Here is a 14,568-nt window from a genome sequence, read left to right on the forward strand (position 1 = left end):
TGTGTAACAGCAGAGCAACCTTCAGCTATCGTCTACAATGAGTTCAGCTCGTTGTGCTCTTCCTTTGTACCTTGAGATGTAACAGCTGATAGGCCTATATAAATTTCTTTATAACTTTCAATTTCAAAAAACTGCTGGGAAAGATCAGCTCTACAGCAAAATATAAATGGGCAAACAAGGAGGATGAGGAAGAAAAACAGGATGAAGAGGAAAACGAGGATGAAGAAGAAAACTAAAGATATAGATATTTTTTGTTAGTTTTTGTAAGTTTGTGAGAGCTATTTTTGTTAAACTTGGATTGCTAATATAGCAGAGGTATTTTTAGTCATTATTTATTTATTTTTCTAATACAGAAGAGACATTATTTCTATCATTATTTAATTCGTATTTTTGAAACTTGTCATAATAAAACATGTTGAGTAACCTCTGAGAAGCCTATCTGAATTTATGTCTTTGGTTATAGATAGTATTTTGTAATATAACCATTTTCTATCCATACAGAGGAGGCATACTTTAAATGTGTTGAAATTATAAGGCATCTTTGAGTAAACTTCGAGTATCATTTGAGTATCTCATTGCTGGGCCGAGTGTCCAGGTTTTCGATAATCAAAATATGGTCACCCTAGTATATATTCTTCAGTATATATTATTATATATTCTGAAGAAGTGTTCAGAAATATTGCCTTGTGAAAGCGAAGAAGAACAAAGAACATTGTAACAATTTAAACACGTTTCAGAACAAAGCTATGAAAAACTAGTTTCCGCCACTAAATAAAAAAAGGTAATTGTGACTTTTAATCTCACAATTCTGACTTTTTTTTCTCGCAAATGTGAGTTATAAAGTAAGAATTGTGAGATATAAACGTCAGTTTTTTTTCCCTTCACAACTGGACATTATAACAAGCAATAGACCCTTTTCACATTTCCGGGTTTCTCAGAAGCGGAAGTCGTCATAGTTGGGTAAAATTCTATAGCGTAAATATATTTTTTGTGTTTCCATTTGCTCAAATAGCAAAAGAAAAACTCCACAATAGTGTTTTCACAACTTTCAAAAAGAGGAAAGAATAGAAAGCGATTGATAACGGCAGTCAGAAGAGAGAAAGATGTCATTTTTACTGTCACTCCCATAGCCGCTGTATTAGAAACACCCTCACGGCAGCGTTAACTAATTTTTGTAATTTGATGCAAAGGTAATATAATAGTAAGTATAGTGTTATAAATGTACATGTTTTTTTTTTTTTAAATGAAAATATAAAAAACTTTTATTTACGATATTGATGACCGTTAAAACGCATCATCACAGTCTGTGAAAAGGGCCTATTTCGAGTTTACATCTCACAATTCTGACTTTAAAAAATTGCAATTCTGAGAATTACCTTTTTTTGTTTTTATTTCATGGCGGAAACAAGCTTCCATACAAAGCAAATGATCTACGTGTCTGAAAACGCTCTAATAGTGTGTGTGCGTGTACCTGAATCTGCTGCAGGAGTCTCTCTATGATGGACAGCAGGATGTCCCACGTCACCACCTGCAGCTCCCGGCCGTACTTCTTGATGAGTCGCGTGATCGACAGCACGATCTCGTAGGACACCACCTCATTAGAGCAGCTCATGGCCTGGACACAAAGGTCAGAGGTTAAACAGTAGGTAATTAATATAGGTAGGTACAGTAATACAGTAGGTTTAATAATATACGGTATATTAAAACACAAACTGATGGCAAATTCGTAGACACCTTGTAGAAGGAAGGCAGGACCAGAGTGGGGGTGTTTTTGAGGGCAGGAAGTCTGTGAGCCCCCCACAGCGCCATACCAACAAAAAACACAGCACCCCTGAGAAGAGCGGCGTCCTCAGAGTACACCCTACACCACAGAGACACACACTGCTGAGATAACTAGAGCTGACAACAGTTCAGCAGTTCAGCAGTTGATGCCAACACCAATGACACTTCACAACTCAATATTCATTTCACTACTAAAGGGGAAAAAATATGCTAGTGAAAATCTTCCTTTATTTGAAAAGTTATATATCAATAAAGATATTAAATTAGTTTATTTTTTATTAAATAAGGTATAAATTATTATTATTATTAAAAATAGAAATAATAATATAATATAATAATAAAAAATATCTATTATAAACAGTGTTGGGGATAACACATTACAAGTAATCAGATTACTTTTTAAGTAACTGTCGATTTTGGTACTGATGTAAAAGTACTCTTGACATCCCTATAATTGAGTGCGTACCTCTCCTCCATGATACGGCACATGGTGTATATGGCACTGTGACCCAGGTGAGTCCCCAACACCTTACGCATCAACTGGAGACACAACAAGACAAAAAGATCATGTGAGAGGAAGTCAACGCTTGTTTATGAGATACACATTAAATATACGATGCATCAATGTATTCTTAAAACCGGCTGAATATATCAATATTACCTTCCAGCAGGATTCACAGAACTCCTTCACATTAACAGTTCGGCACAGCGTGATGATGAACACCGTCAGAGAGTCCGAGGGCAGACAGTTATAACACACCACAGCGTCTAACACCTGCAGTGCAACCTACACACACACACACACACACACACACACACACACACAGATAAACGGCTCAGATATCACTGGTGTGAAGTCACCCTGAAAGACTGAATCAAAGCGCCACTCTGACGAACCTCAATGTCTGTGGAGGAAGTCGTCCGGTTACACAGAAGGCAGATTTTCCTGTGAGAAACAAATCATTATTCAATGAGTGAAAACTCTTATATTTGAGCTTCTTCATCATTTATATTGCAGCTCTCCAATTTCATGAGCTTTAAAATGCTGAAGAAAAAGAAACATGTGTGCTGGATTAAATATAAATATTATTTTGTAAAGAAATTCATACATGACAAATGTACACTAGCATTTAAAAGTCTGGGGAAATGAAAGAAGTCTCTTCTGCTCACTAAGGCTGCATATATTGATCAAAAATACAGTAAAATCAGTAATATTGTGAAATATTATTACAATTTAATGTTTTCTATGTGAATATATTGTAAAATGTAATTTATTCCTGTGAATTTTCAGCATTACTCCAGTCTTCAGTGTCACATGACCCTTCAGAAATCATTCTAATATGATGATTTGCTGCTCAAGGAACATTTCTGATTATTATAAATGTTGAAAACTGCAAAAGTTGTGCTGCTTCATAATTTTTATCTAAGGATTCTTTGATGAATAGAAAGTTCAAAAGAACAGCATTTATTTGAAATAGAATCTTTTGTTACATTATAAATGTCTTTACTGTCACTTTTGATCAATTTTAATGTGTCCTTGTTGAATTAAAAGTATTAATTTCTTTAAAAAAAATTCTTACTGACCCCAAACTTTTGAACAGTAGTGTTTATCTGTCTACAAAACAGTTCAAATATTTAAGCAGAAGCTTTTAGATCAAAAATCTTTTCAGCTTATGAGAAACATGAAGTTTATGTGCGTGTGTTTTCTTACTGGACCATGAGGGAGACGTTCTCATCCAGGTAGCACGAGTTGAATTTGACCAGGTTCACAAGGACATGCAGGAAATCCGAGGACAGGCCGATGTCCATCCACAGCAGGACAAACCGAGCTGAAAGAGAACGCACAAATGTACATTACAATCTGTGTGTGATGCTCAACAAAAGCATTAACATTCATTATTTGGAAAACAGCAGCTCAGAAAGACACAGGGAAAAAAACAAGTTTGGGACAACATGAGGGTGAGTAAATGAGTTTTAGGCCCTGTTTCCACCTGGTATTAAGGTGGATCACAAGTAGACGAGGGAGACGCATTTCCGTTTACACCGGGTGTTTTAATCAGTCTCTTTTGTCAACCACTTCTGTCCTAATTTCGTCGAGGGGAGGTCTATGGGCGAGTAAATGTATGGGCTTTTACAGATCTTTCTAGGGCTGCCCCCTAATATTCGACTAATCGTTAGTCGACTAGAAGAGGCATAGTCAACCAAAAATTTAATAGTCAGTTAGTTGCAGAAAAAAACAAAAACTTGTGGCAAAGTCATGCAGTCCGTGAGGGACAGATCGTCAGATAGTTAATGGCGGATCCTCAAGAAATCCAAACGTTCAATTATCATCCATCGACTTCAAATATGGCTTTTCATTTGAAACATGTAAGTAGTAGCAACTATACATGGCTGCTCGCTCTAATGTTAACCTAGCAGAAACAACAGCGAAAACAAATTAACAGTGGATAACAATGAAAACAACTTAAAATACATTTTACGTGATATAGATGAGAGTAAAACATCATTCGAAACTGTAAAGGTACTACTTTTATATGTGTGAACTCACAATAAAAACAAAACACTGTGGTTTTGTAAATTAAAGAAAAGAAACAGGATGCACTTTCTGATAGCCTGGTTTCCTTTCCATCAAGTTTGTGCATCACAAGAATTCATCGAAACTCAGCGTACAGCTACTGGCAAGCTCTTGTGTGCCATCTGAACTCTTGTTTTGGGTTGGTGCATAGATCGTCTGTTCTTCTTCTTCTGCGCTTTATCCTGTTGTGGCGGTTAGCAAACAGCATTGCATTACCGCGCGCCCCATTCTGTATTGAGTGTGGATCGCCTGTGACCGACTGTATGCACTGAACCATGACGTATTCGTACCGTTACACCCCTAATTATATATATATATATATATATATATATATATATATATATATATATATATATATATATATATATATATATATATATACAGTACAGTCCAAAAGTTTGGAACCACTAAGATTTTTAATGTTTTTAAAAGAAGTTTCGTCTGCTCACCAAGGCTACATTTATTTAATTAAAAATACAGTAAAAAACAGTAATATTGTGAAATATTATTACAATTTAAAATAACTGTTTTCTATTTAAATATATTTGACAAAGTAATTTATTCCTGTGATGCAAAGCTGAATTTTCAGCATCGTTACTCCAGTCTTCAGTGTCACATGATCCTTCAGAAATCATTCTAATATGCTGATTTGCTGCTCAATAAACATTTATGATTATTTTCAATGTTGAAATACAAAGCTTCTGTAGCATTATACACTACCGTTCAAAAGTTTGGGGTCAGTAAGAATTTTTATTTTTATTTTTTTGAAAAGAAATTAAAGAAATGAATACTTTTATTCAGCAAGGATGCATTAAATAAATCAAAAGTGGCAGTAAAGACATTTATAATGTTACAAAAGATTAGATTTCAGATAAACACTGTTCTTTTGAACTTTCTATTCATTCAAATAATCCTGAAAAAAAATATTGTACACAAATTACACAAAAACAGTTATTTTAAATTGTAATAATATTTCACAATATTACTGTTTTTTACTGTATTTTTAATTAAATAAATGTAGCCTTGGTGAGCAGACGAAACTTCTTTTAAAAACATTAAAAATCTTAGTGGTTCCAAACTTTTGGACTGTACTGATTATATATATATATATATATATATATATATATATATATATATATATATATATATATATATATATATATATATATATATATATATATATATTTATTTATTTTTATTTTTTTATTTTTTTTTCAGTGTCCTCCACAGCTTGTTAGTTAGCAAATGAACTCTTTCGCTCAATATATGCACTGTATTAGCCTATATAATCATTATATTTTACTTAAACTTTTAGTGATGTCCTGATTAGGCCATTTAATGTATGTTTAAATAAATTTGTCGTGAAAATGACAGCCACTGTGCAGAAACGATTATATTTCAACAACGAATTGGACTAAAAACATTTAGAAGTTAATGCAAAAACTGCCTTCGGTGCAGCTTACATGTTTGCATAGGCCTATAATTTGTTGATTATTTTATCTAAAAATAAAATTGAATTTAGGCTAATGGTTTGTGCTCAGTTGTTAACCTTTAATATTATAGTAGCATAATATTAAAGTAAAGGCTCCCTACATAGTTTATAGCATTAGCAGAGATCATTTTTTTATCCTTAAGAAACTTTTAGTTAGAATTTAATATATTTAATGACAAAAACACAATGGAGGGGCATTTAATAGACAGAACCGTAGATCACTGACAAGCCACGCAATATCGCGTTCATATCGCAGATGAATCGCCTTCGATAATGAACGCGATATTGTGTAGCTTGTCAGTGATCTACGGTTCTGTCTATTAAATGCCCCTCCATTTGAAAGCAGGTGATGGCGATTTCGCGGCAATCAGGGAACCGGCTTTAATGACGAAATGCGCGTGACAATCGCATGCGATATATCGCCCAGCCCTATATTTAATTAAAAAAAAGCTATTTTCTCCCCACCTGCTGTACCGAAAACTGTACGGAACCGTGACTTCAAAACCGAGGTACGTACCGAACCATGAGTTTTGTGTACTGTTACACCCCTAATATATATATATATATATATAAGTAAGCAACATACCAGTCTCCTCCTCTAGGTAAGTGATGTCTTTCCCATTCTCCGTGAGGGCCTTGAACACCTCCAGTCTCTCGGCCAGATCTTCATTAGAGGGCTGATAGTCCAGAATGATCTTAAAGAAGTACGCTCTTAATGGACCCAGCCGCTCCCCCTACACAAAAGAGATCATGAAGATCGTGAGCTGCGTTTGCAACCGCAACGTCAGGGCATTGCTCTGTTGTTCCTCTGGCTTGCTTAGTTGGGGACATTTAATATTCAGTAAATTTAATTTAACTGCAACGCTGAATCTTTATTTTGCTGTTTAGCACTGTGAAGCTGCTTCGAAACAATCTGTATTGCATAAAGCGCTATATAAATAAAAGTAACTTGACTTGACAAGGTGTTGAAAATGCGCACCTGTCCCTGTATAATGGCTCTCAGCAGCACCAGCACTGCATGACGGGCTTCAGGCGGCTGTTCAGGATGCATCATATCCTCCACAGCCTTCCATAAGGCCTCCACGGCATTCTGAAACACACACAACACACTTGACATCCACTTATCTGCACATATAGGCTCAGGAACATACAGCTGCTCCTCTACGCTCTCACCTCCTCGAACTTCTTGGATTTGGCGAGGTCGCACACCTGGTTGATGACTTTGATCCGGTGGTGGAGGCCACAGTCCGGAGTGAGCTCCTGAATTATGGGATAAGAGAGATTATATGAGAAACACAAGGTCATGGAGAAGTACAGAAGTGTTCAGTTGGAGCATCTCTGACCATCAGGATGTCCAGTGTGATGATAAACTCTGACGGTTTGTTCTCAGTCTGCTTGCTGTGGGGCCGGGGCGTACCGAGGCCAAAGATCCCCTTCACCCTGTCCCGCAGAGACTCTTTACTGGGCTGTTTATTCATCTTCACACCTGAGACAGACCATGAACGAGAGAATAAGAGGTCCTTGAGTCAGAAAACTCCTTCAAACAACCTTACACACATGATTTGTGGCATGTCATTCCCAGTACATTAGCCCCTCGAGACCTCAAAACACATAAACTAAGTTGCAACATAAATAACAGTCTATTCCAGAAAAATATGGCATATTTTGTCATGAAAATAGGGCAGAAAAACAATGCACAGAAGTCAAACGTCTGACACCTCGTGACAGTCCAGTTCAGCCCATGCACATAAAAAGCGAGCATTTAATATTGAACATTTCTCTGACTGTCACAGAAATCAATACCTGAACATAAACGAGCCAAATAAGCCGTTTAAATACCCTCAAATCCCCGCTGTGGACAAATAAACAAGGCAAAATAAATAAATAAACCAGTATCAATCCACAAACAAGCCAGTGCAAACAAACAAACACACTGTTATTTAACGTACCGTCTGGGGATTACAGAGAAGGGCTGATATCGAGAAGATATAACTAAAAAAATCAAGCTGAATCGCTCCCGATTTATGCATTTATTCGGGACACAGTGCCTCATCCAGCAGAACTGCCCCAGCTCTCACCAGCAAGCTTTACTGCCCCCCGGAAGTCATGTTTATTACACGGGCATGCACTTCCTACAAAAACACGCCACATGACCGCGGGCGGCAGGGAGTTGTAGTTCCGAGAGCAGCGAGTGCGCGTTTACTTTACATACGCAGGCTGTGTTAAGAAACTACAAATGTTTAACGCTTATGAAACTGAATCCGCGAATCCAAAAGTTTGTTTTCAGCGATTCCTTTGTGTCATATATCCGCTCGGATCCATTTAGACCGATTCCTAAACGATTCGCTCAGAGCGTGAATAAATTCATTGTAAAGATCCGGCTCAAAAATAATGATTCATTCAGGAGTCGGACATCGGTTTCGAAAACATGGATATTGGTGTTGTGTTTAGGAGATGTGAAACTGAAGTAAAACTGAGGTTATATTTGTGACGTAAAGTTCAGGTAATGTCAGCGCCAATGCGAAGTTTATGTGTTTATATGTTCCGTCGTTTTACTGTAAGAATGAACTCTCCATATTTCGCCGATTCAACAGCTGTATTAGACACTTCTGCATCCGAGACTATGGGGAAAAGTGCTGTAAATAAAGGAGGAATCCGTAGATTGAGATCCAGAATGACTCAAGGGCTCAAATCAGAAGATGATCCTCCAAAAGTGAAAGCAGAAGTTCACGAGCAGAGTATTTCAGATGCTCCACTGCAGACACATGCACAGACTCCTGCAGGTCAGATGAACTGCACAAGTAGAGCTAAAACTTTTAAACATTTTTCTAAATATTTTATATCATTAATAATATAATTATTTATTAATTAATGCATGCATTTTTTATTTTATGTTTTACAGAGACTGTGTCAAGTTGCAAAGACACAGCAAAAGTGAAGGAAGAAGCAGCCCCTCTGATGTCACCTAGGAAATCAAGGCGGGGCCGTTTGAAGGTGGAGTATGAGGAGGAAGGGGTGGAGCTAAAGAGGGAGCGCTGGGAGCCGTGTGATTGGAGAACACAGCTGTCGTTTATCAGGGAAATGAGGAGCAAACGGGATGCTCCTGTGGACCAAATGGGAGCAGAAAAATGCTACGACGCAGAGGCCCCGCCTGAGGTGAGCGAGAACCAATCGCAGATCACCTGAGGTAATGGACAACCAATCAGCTTTCTTTCTTCCTTCCTCAGGTGCGTCGTTATCAGGTGCTGATCTCCTTAATGTTGTCCAGTCAAACGAAAGATCATGTGACGGCTGGCGCTATGCAGAGATTACGTGAGCATGACCTCAGCGTGAACGCCATACTCAACATGGACGAGGAGACTCTGGGCAAACTCATCTACCCAGTGGGCTTCTGGAGGGTAAATGGCAAATTCAAAAACATGTGTATATATATACTCAACAAATTTCAACATTAATAAACTTACAACCATCCTCTCAGACAAAGGTGAAGTACATCAAACAGGCCACGGCTCTGATCCAGCAGGAGTTTGGCGGAGACATTCCTAACACAGTGGAGGGTCTGATACGTCTGCCGGGCGTCGGCCCTAAGATGGCCCACCTGGCCATGGACATCGCCTGGAACCAGGTTTCAGGCATCGGTAAGGAAGAAGTTATCTTAGTAACTTGGCTTGACAAAGTTTCTGTCTGTTCTGACTCAAGTTGCTTTAATCAGACAGACTATAAAACAGTCAGAAGACACTAGCAACTACCTACAAAACAGCAACTACCTGTAAAACAGTCAGAACACCCTAGCAACTACCTATTAAACAGCCAGAACACCTTAGCAACTACCTATAAAACCTTCAGAACATCCTAGCAACTACCTACAAAACAGCAAATACCTGTAAAACAGTCAGAACACCCTAGCAACTACCTATAAAACAGCCAGAACACCTTAGCAACTACATATAAAGCATCTAGAACACCATAGCAACTACCTATAAAACAGCAACTACCTGTAAAACAGTGAGAACACCCTAGCAACTAACTATAAAACTGCCAGAACATCCTAGCAACTACCTGTAAAACAGTCAGAACACCCTAGCAACTACCTATAAAACAACTAGAACACCTTAGCAACTACATATAAAACAGCCAGATCACCCTAGCAACTACATATAAAACAGCCCAAACACAATACAGTCAGAACACCCTAGCAACTACCTATAAAACAGCCAGAACACCCTAGCAACTACCTACAAAACAGCAACTACCTATAAAACAGTCAGAACGCCCTAGCAACTACCTACAAAACAGCCAGAACACCCTAGCAACTACCTACAAAACAGCAACTACCTATAAAACAGTCAGAACACCCTAGCAACTACCTACAAAACAGCCAGAACACCCTAGAAACTATATATATAAAGCATCTAGAACACCCTAGCAACTACCTATAAAACAGCAACTACCTGTAAAACAGTGAGAACACCCTAGCAACTACCTATAAAACAGCCAGAACACCCTAGCAACTACCTACAAAACAGCAACTACCTGTAAAACCGTCAGAACACCCTAGCAACTACCTACAAAACAGCAACTACCTGTAAAACCGTCAGAACACCCTAGCAACTGCCTACAAAACAGCCAGAACACCCTAGCAACTACCTACAAAACAGCAACTACCTATAAAACAGTCAGAACACCCTAGCAACCACCTACAAAACAGCAACTACCTGTAAAACCGTCAGAACACCCTAGCAACTACCTACAAAACAGCAACTACCTGTAAAACCGTCAGAACACCCTAGCAACTGCCTGCAAAACCGTCAGAACACCCTAGCAACTGCCTACAAAACAGTCAGAACACCCTAGCAACTACCTACAAAACAGCAACTACCTGTAAAACAGTCAGAACACCCTAGCAACTACCTACAAAACAGTCAGAACACCCTAGCAACTACCTACAAAACAGCCAGAACACCCTAGCAACTACCTACAAAACAGCTACTACCTGTAAAACAGCCAGAACACCCTAGCAACTACCTACAAAACAGCAACTACCTATAAAACAGTCAGAACACCCTAGCAACCACCTACAAAACAGCAACTACCTGTAAAACCGTCAGAACACCCTAGCAACTACCTACAAAACAGCAACTACCTGTAAAACCGTCAGAACACCCTAGCAACTGCCTGCAAAACCGTCAGAACACCCTAGCAACTGCCTACAAAACAGTCAGAACACCCTAGCAACTACCTACAAAACAGCAACTACCTGTAAAACAGTCAGAACACCCTAGCAACTACCTACAAAACAGTCAGAACACCCTAGCAACTACCTACAAAACAGCCAGAACACCCTAGCAACTACCTACAAAACAGCTACTACCTGTAAAACAGTCAGAACACCCTAGCAACTACCTACAAAACAGTCAGAACACCCTAGCAACTACCTACAAAACAGCCAGAACACCCTAGCAACTACCTACAAAACAGCAACTACCTGTAAAACAGTCAGAACACCCTAGCAACTACCTACAAAACAGCAACTACCTATAAAACAGTCAGAACACCCTAGAAACTACCTATAAAACTGTCAGAACACCCTAGAAACTACCTATAAAACAGTCAGAACACCCTAGCAACTACCTACAAAACAGCAACTACCTGTAAAACAGTCAGAACACCCTAGCCACTACCTATAAAACAGCCAGAACACCTTAGCAACTACCTACAAAACAGCAACTACCTGTAAAACAGTCAGAACACCATAGCAACTACCTACAAAACAGCAACTACCTATAGACCTTATGTAGCCCCGCCCCTTTTCAGCGCTGCGGTCGTTGTCTTTTGACTTCCGGCTTGTATTTCCACAGTGATCTTATGTATTTATGAATGAACTGCTCATTTTAAAATCTTCCCGTTCTACTGACATTTGTTAAGACACCCGCTTTAAACATTACAGTGCTCATGATAACTTTTGTTAATTCTATAACACGTAAATCCACTTCACCAGCTAATTATTCTTCAACAGCGATGCCATAGAAATATACAGGGCTACCGCGAAACGGAAGTGCAAAGACAATATTCTAAAGATGGCGGCACGCATGTTTCTCTGGAAAATAAGGTCTATAAAACAGTCAGAACACCCTAGCAACTACCTACAAAACAGCCAGAACACCCTAGCAACCACCTACAAAACAGCAACTACCTGTAAAACAGTCAGAACACCCTAGCAACTACCTACAAAACAGCAACTACCTGTAAAACAGTCAGAACACCCTAGCAACTACCTACAAAACAGCAACTACCTGTAAAACAGCCAGAACACCCTAGCAACTACCTACAAAACAGTCAGAACACCCTAGCAACTACCTACAAAACAGCAACTACCTGTAAAACAGCCAGAACACCCTAGCAACTACCTACAAAACAGCAACTACATGTAAAACAGCCAGAACACCCTAGCAACTACCTACAAAACAGCCAGAACACCCTAACAACTACCTACAAAACAGCCAGAACACCCTAGCAACTACCTATAAAACAACTCAAACACAGTAGCAACTACGGATAAAACAGCCAAAACACAATACAGTCAGAACACCCTAGCAACTACCTACAAAACAGCAACTACCTGTAAAACAGCCAGAACACCCTAGCAACTACCTACAAAACAGTCAGAACACCCTAGCAACTACCTACAAAACAGCAACTACCTGTAAAACAGCCAGAACACCCTAGCAACTACCTACAAAACAGCAACTACCTGTAAAACAGCCAGAACACCCTAGCAACTACCTACAAAACAGCCAGAACACCCTAACAACTACCTACAAAACAGCCAGAACACCCTAGCAACTACCTATAAAACAACTCAAACACAGTAGCAACTACGTATAAAACAGCCAAAACACAATACAGTCAGAACACCCTAGCAACTACCTATAAAACATCTAGAGCACCCTAGCAACTAGCTAACCGGAAATTCAGAACATGCTTGCAACCACCAGAGATCTCTCCCTAATAATTGCCTAGCAACTATTTGGAATACCATGGCAACCACCTAGCAGTGGCCTATAAACTAGCTATAACACACTTGCAACTGCCTAGCAACAATCAGCAACACCGTACATTCTTAAAAACTTCAAATCTTTTGTTAAACTGCCCAGATTTGTAATCTTTCAGGCAGGGCTTTGTCAAGTCAAAATTTAAAGTTTGACATATTTTCATTATTTTAGTTGTGTTGTATTTATATTATTGTGTGTGTGTGTGTGTGTGTGTGTGTGTGTGTGTGTGTAGGCGTGGACACCCACGTCCACCGAATCTCAAACAGGCTCGGATGGACCAGGAAAGAGACCAAATCACCAGAGGAGACTCGGAGAGCTCTCGAGGAGTGGTTACCACGGTAACCTCTATTTTCGGTCCTGTTGTTGCTAACGTTCATCTCTACAAGTCAGCATCAACACAATTTCATTGAAGCACCACAATGTTTTCTTTTCTGCCTTTTCCCTTGTTGCAGAGACCTGTGGAGTGAGATCAACTGGTTGCTGGTTGGTTTCGGGCAGCAGGTGTGTTTACCTGTCGGGCCGCTGTGCTCCATGTGTCTGAATCAGCACACCTGTCCCTCCGCACACCGATCCTCTCCCAGCAAGAAGCTCAAATCCAGTCTAGCATCTCCAACACCACAGGTTAAAGAAGAGCCGGCGGACGCATCCCGGTCCAGGTGCCCCTCTGAGAACAGGAAGCACACAGCCCAACAGGAAGTGTCAGGAAACAAGGGACAAGAAAAGCCAACACCAAAAGACACTCCATCCCTCCTCAGGCAGAGAAACAGAAGGAAGTGGAAAGCAGGAGCGCCACCATCAGGACAGACCTCTGTCTTTACACCAGACAGCTGAGTGTTGGATTCAGTTTGAACCAAGTACTGTGTAAATGCACAACGATTATCACATCACATTGATTACGTTTATTATCAAATAAATTGTAACTAAATGAAAAAAAGTTTTAGATTAAAGGACATTGTTAGAACAAGGTCCTAACCTTGTGTTGAACATTATTTATAGCATATTTACCATTCAAAATGCAAAATTCACTGTAGTTCACATCGTTGTATATTACTGTTAGTCATTGAACATATCTATCATAAAACAGTTGTCAGATATTTAATGTTTAGCTGCATACATCTTACCACGCACTCTTTGATTGTAAAATCTAAAGCATCACGTTGGAATTCGCACTAATATTCAGTGAACAGTAAGCCCCGCCTTCTTTGATCTGATTGGCCATCGTCTTGACATTGACGAACACTGTTAGACCGCTAAGGCAGACCAGACTAAAAATGTAACTTTTTAAACTGTTAGTCATCCTATCAACATACACAGCTGTGCGTAATGAAGAGCAGCAGAGCAGAATTAAGAATATCAGATATTGGCCATTTCTGATTATTACAGCCCTGTGTTAGAACAGCATACTACCATACTACTCTTACTTCAAAATTTCCTTCAGTACACAGAACTCCTGTAATAAAAAATTGCCAAAATTTGCGTTCCACAATGCATTGTGCTCAACCTGTTATCAGTTCCATATACATGATATATATAACATATGCATGCACAACACACTAGTATTCAATAAAGAATAGCATATTAGTGTACTTTTGCAGTATGTTTATTGGGTACAATATGCAAATTGACGGTATGTACACTGTCAAAAGTTCGGAATAATTATGATTTTT

At 39.0% G+C, this 14,568-nt stretch overlaps 3 protein-coding genes across 9 annotated transcripts in view; 1 reads left to right on the top strand and 2 right to left on the bottom strand.

The window, feature by feature from the left end:
• Positions 1 to 7,965, bottom strand: part of tsc2 (TSC complex subunit 2) — a 66,501-nt gene extending 58,536 nt beyond the window's left edge. For 3 of the 4 annotated variants that reach the window (XM_048195969.1, XM_048195967.1, XM_048195970.1), the window contains exons 1-11: positions 7,799 to 7,965; positions 7,193 to 7,335; positions 7,023 to 7,109; positions 6,829 to 6,939; positions 6,436 to 6,583; positions 3,494 to 3,611; positions 2,680 to 2,728; positions 2,444 to 2,569; positions 2,249 to 2,322; positions 1,735 to 1,861; positions 1,472 to 1,615 (exon numbers count right to left, since the gene is read on the bottom strand). In XM_048195969.1, coding sequence (XP_048051926.1) covers positions 1,472 to 1,615; positions 1,735 to 1,861; positions 2,249 to 2,322; positions 2,444 to 2,569; positions 2,680 to 2,728; positions 3,494 to 3,611; positions 6,436 to 6,583; positions 6,829 to 6,939; positions 7,023 to 7,109; positions 7,193 to 7,327 — 1,119 coding nt within the window. In that variant the 5' untranslated portion in view covers positions 7,328 to 7,335; positions 7,799 to 7,965. Of the gene's footprint in view, positions 1 to 1,471; positions 1,616 to 1,734; positions 1,862 to 2,248; positions 2,323 to 2,443; positions 2,570 to 2,679; positions 2,729 to 3,493; positions 3,612 to 6,435; positions 6,584 to 6,828; positions 6,940 to 7,022; positions 7,110 to 7,192; positions 7,336 to 7,652; positions 7,702 to 7,798 lie in introns of all 4 variants that reach the window. The other variant, XM_048195968.1, reaches the window with a different exon arrangement.
• Positions 1 to 14,568, bottom strand: part of LOC125271747 (NACHT, LRR and PYD domains-containing protein 12-like) — a 1,137,836-nt gene that overhangs the window by 641,464 nt on the left and 481,804 nt on the right. The window lies entirely within an intron of this gene.
• Positions 8,074 to 14,487, top strand: nthl1 (nth-like DNA glycosylase 1). 2 transcript variants are annotated; one of them, XM_048196006.1, is made up of 7 exons: positions 8,075 to 8,352; positions 8,444 to 8,632; positions 8,752 to 9,005; positions 9,077 to 9,247; positions 9,328 to 9,487; positions 13,134 to 13,239; positions 13,354 to 14,487. In XM_048196006.1, the coding sequence occupies exons 2-7, from the start codon at positions 8,473 to 8,475 to the stop codon at positions 13,730 to 13,732; spliced, it is 1,230 nt and encodes a 409-aa protein (XP_048051963.1). In that variant the 5' UTR covers positions 8,075 to 8,352; positions 8,444 to 8,472; the 3' UTR covers positions 13,733 to 14,487. The 2 variants fall into 2 exon arrangements, with proteins under 2 accessions (XP_048051962.1, XP_048051963.1); XM_048196005.1 differs by having other exon boundaries at positions 8,074 to 8,632.

Source organism: Megalobrama amblycephala, linkage group LG7 (assembly GCF_018812025.1).
Source record: "Megalobrama amblycephala isolate DHTTF-2021 linkage group LG7, ASM1881202v1, whole genome shotgun sequence".
Taxonomy (NCBI): domain Eukaryota; kingdom Metazoa; phylum Chordata; class Actinopteri; order Cypriniformes; family Xenocyprididae; genus Megalobrama; species Megalobrama amblycephala.

Bases quoted from the DNA above. Each gene is read 5' to 3' on its own strand.
- nthl1 (XM_048196005.1), top strand. From the start codon at position 8,356: ATGTCAGCGCCAATGCGAAGTTTATGTGTTTATATGTTCCGTCGTTTT. The intron at 9,248-9,327 runs GTAAATGGCAAA...CCATCCTCTCAG, and splicing joins ACCCAGTGGGCTTCTGGAGG to ACAAAGGTGAAGTACATCAA. The intron at 9,488-13,133 runs GTAAGGAAGAAG...GTGTGTGTGTAG, and splicing joins GAACCAGGTTTCAGGCATCG to GCGTGGACACCCACGTCCAC.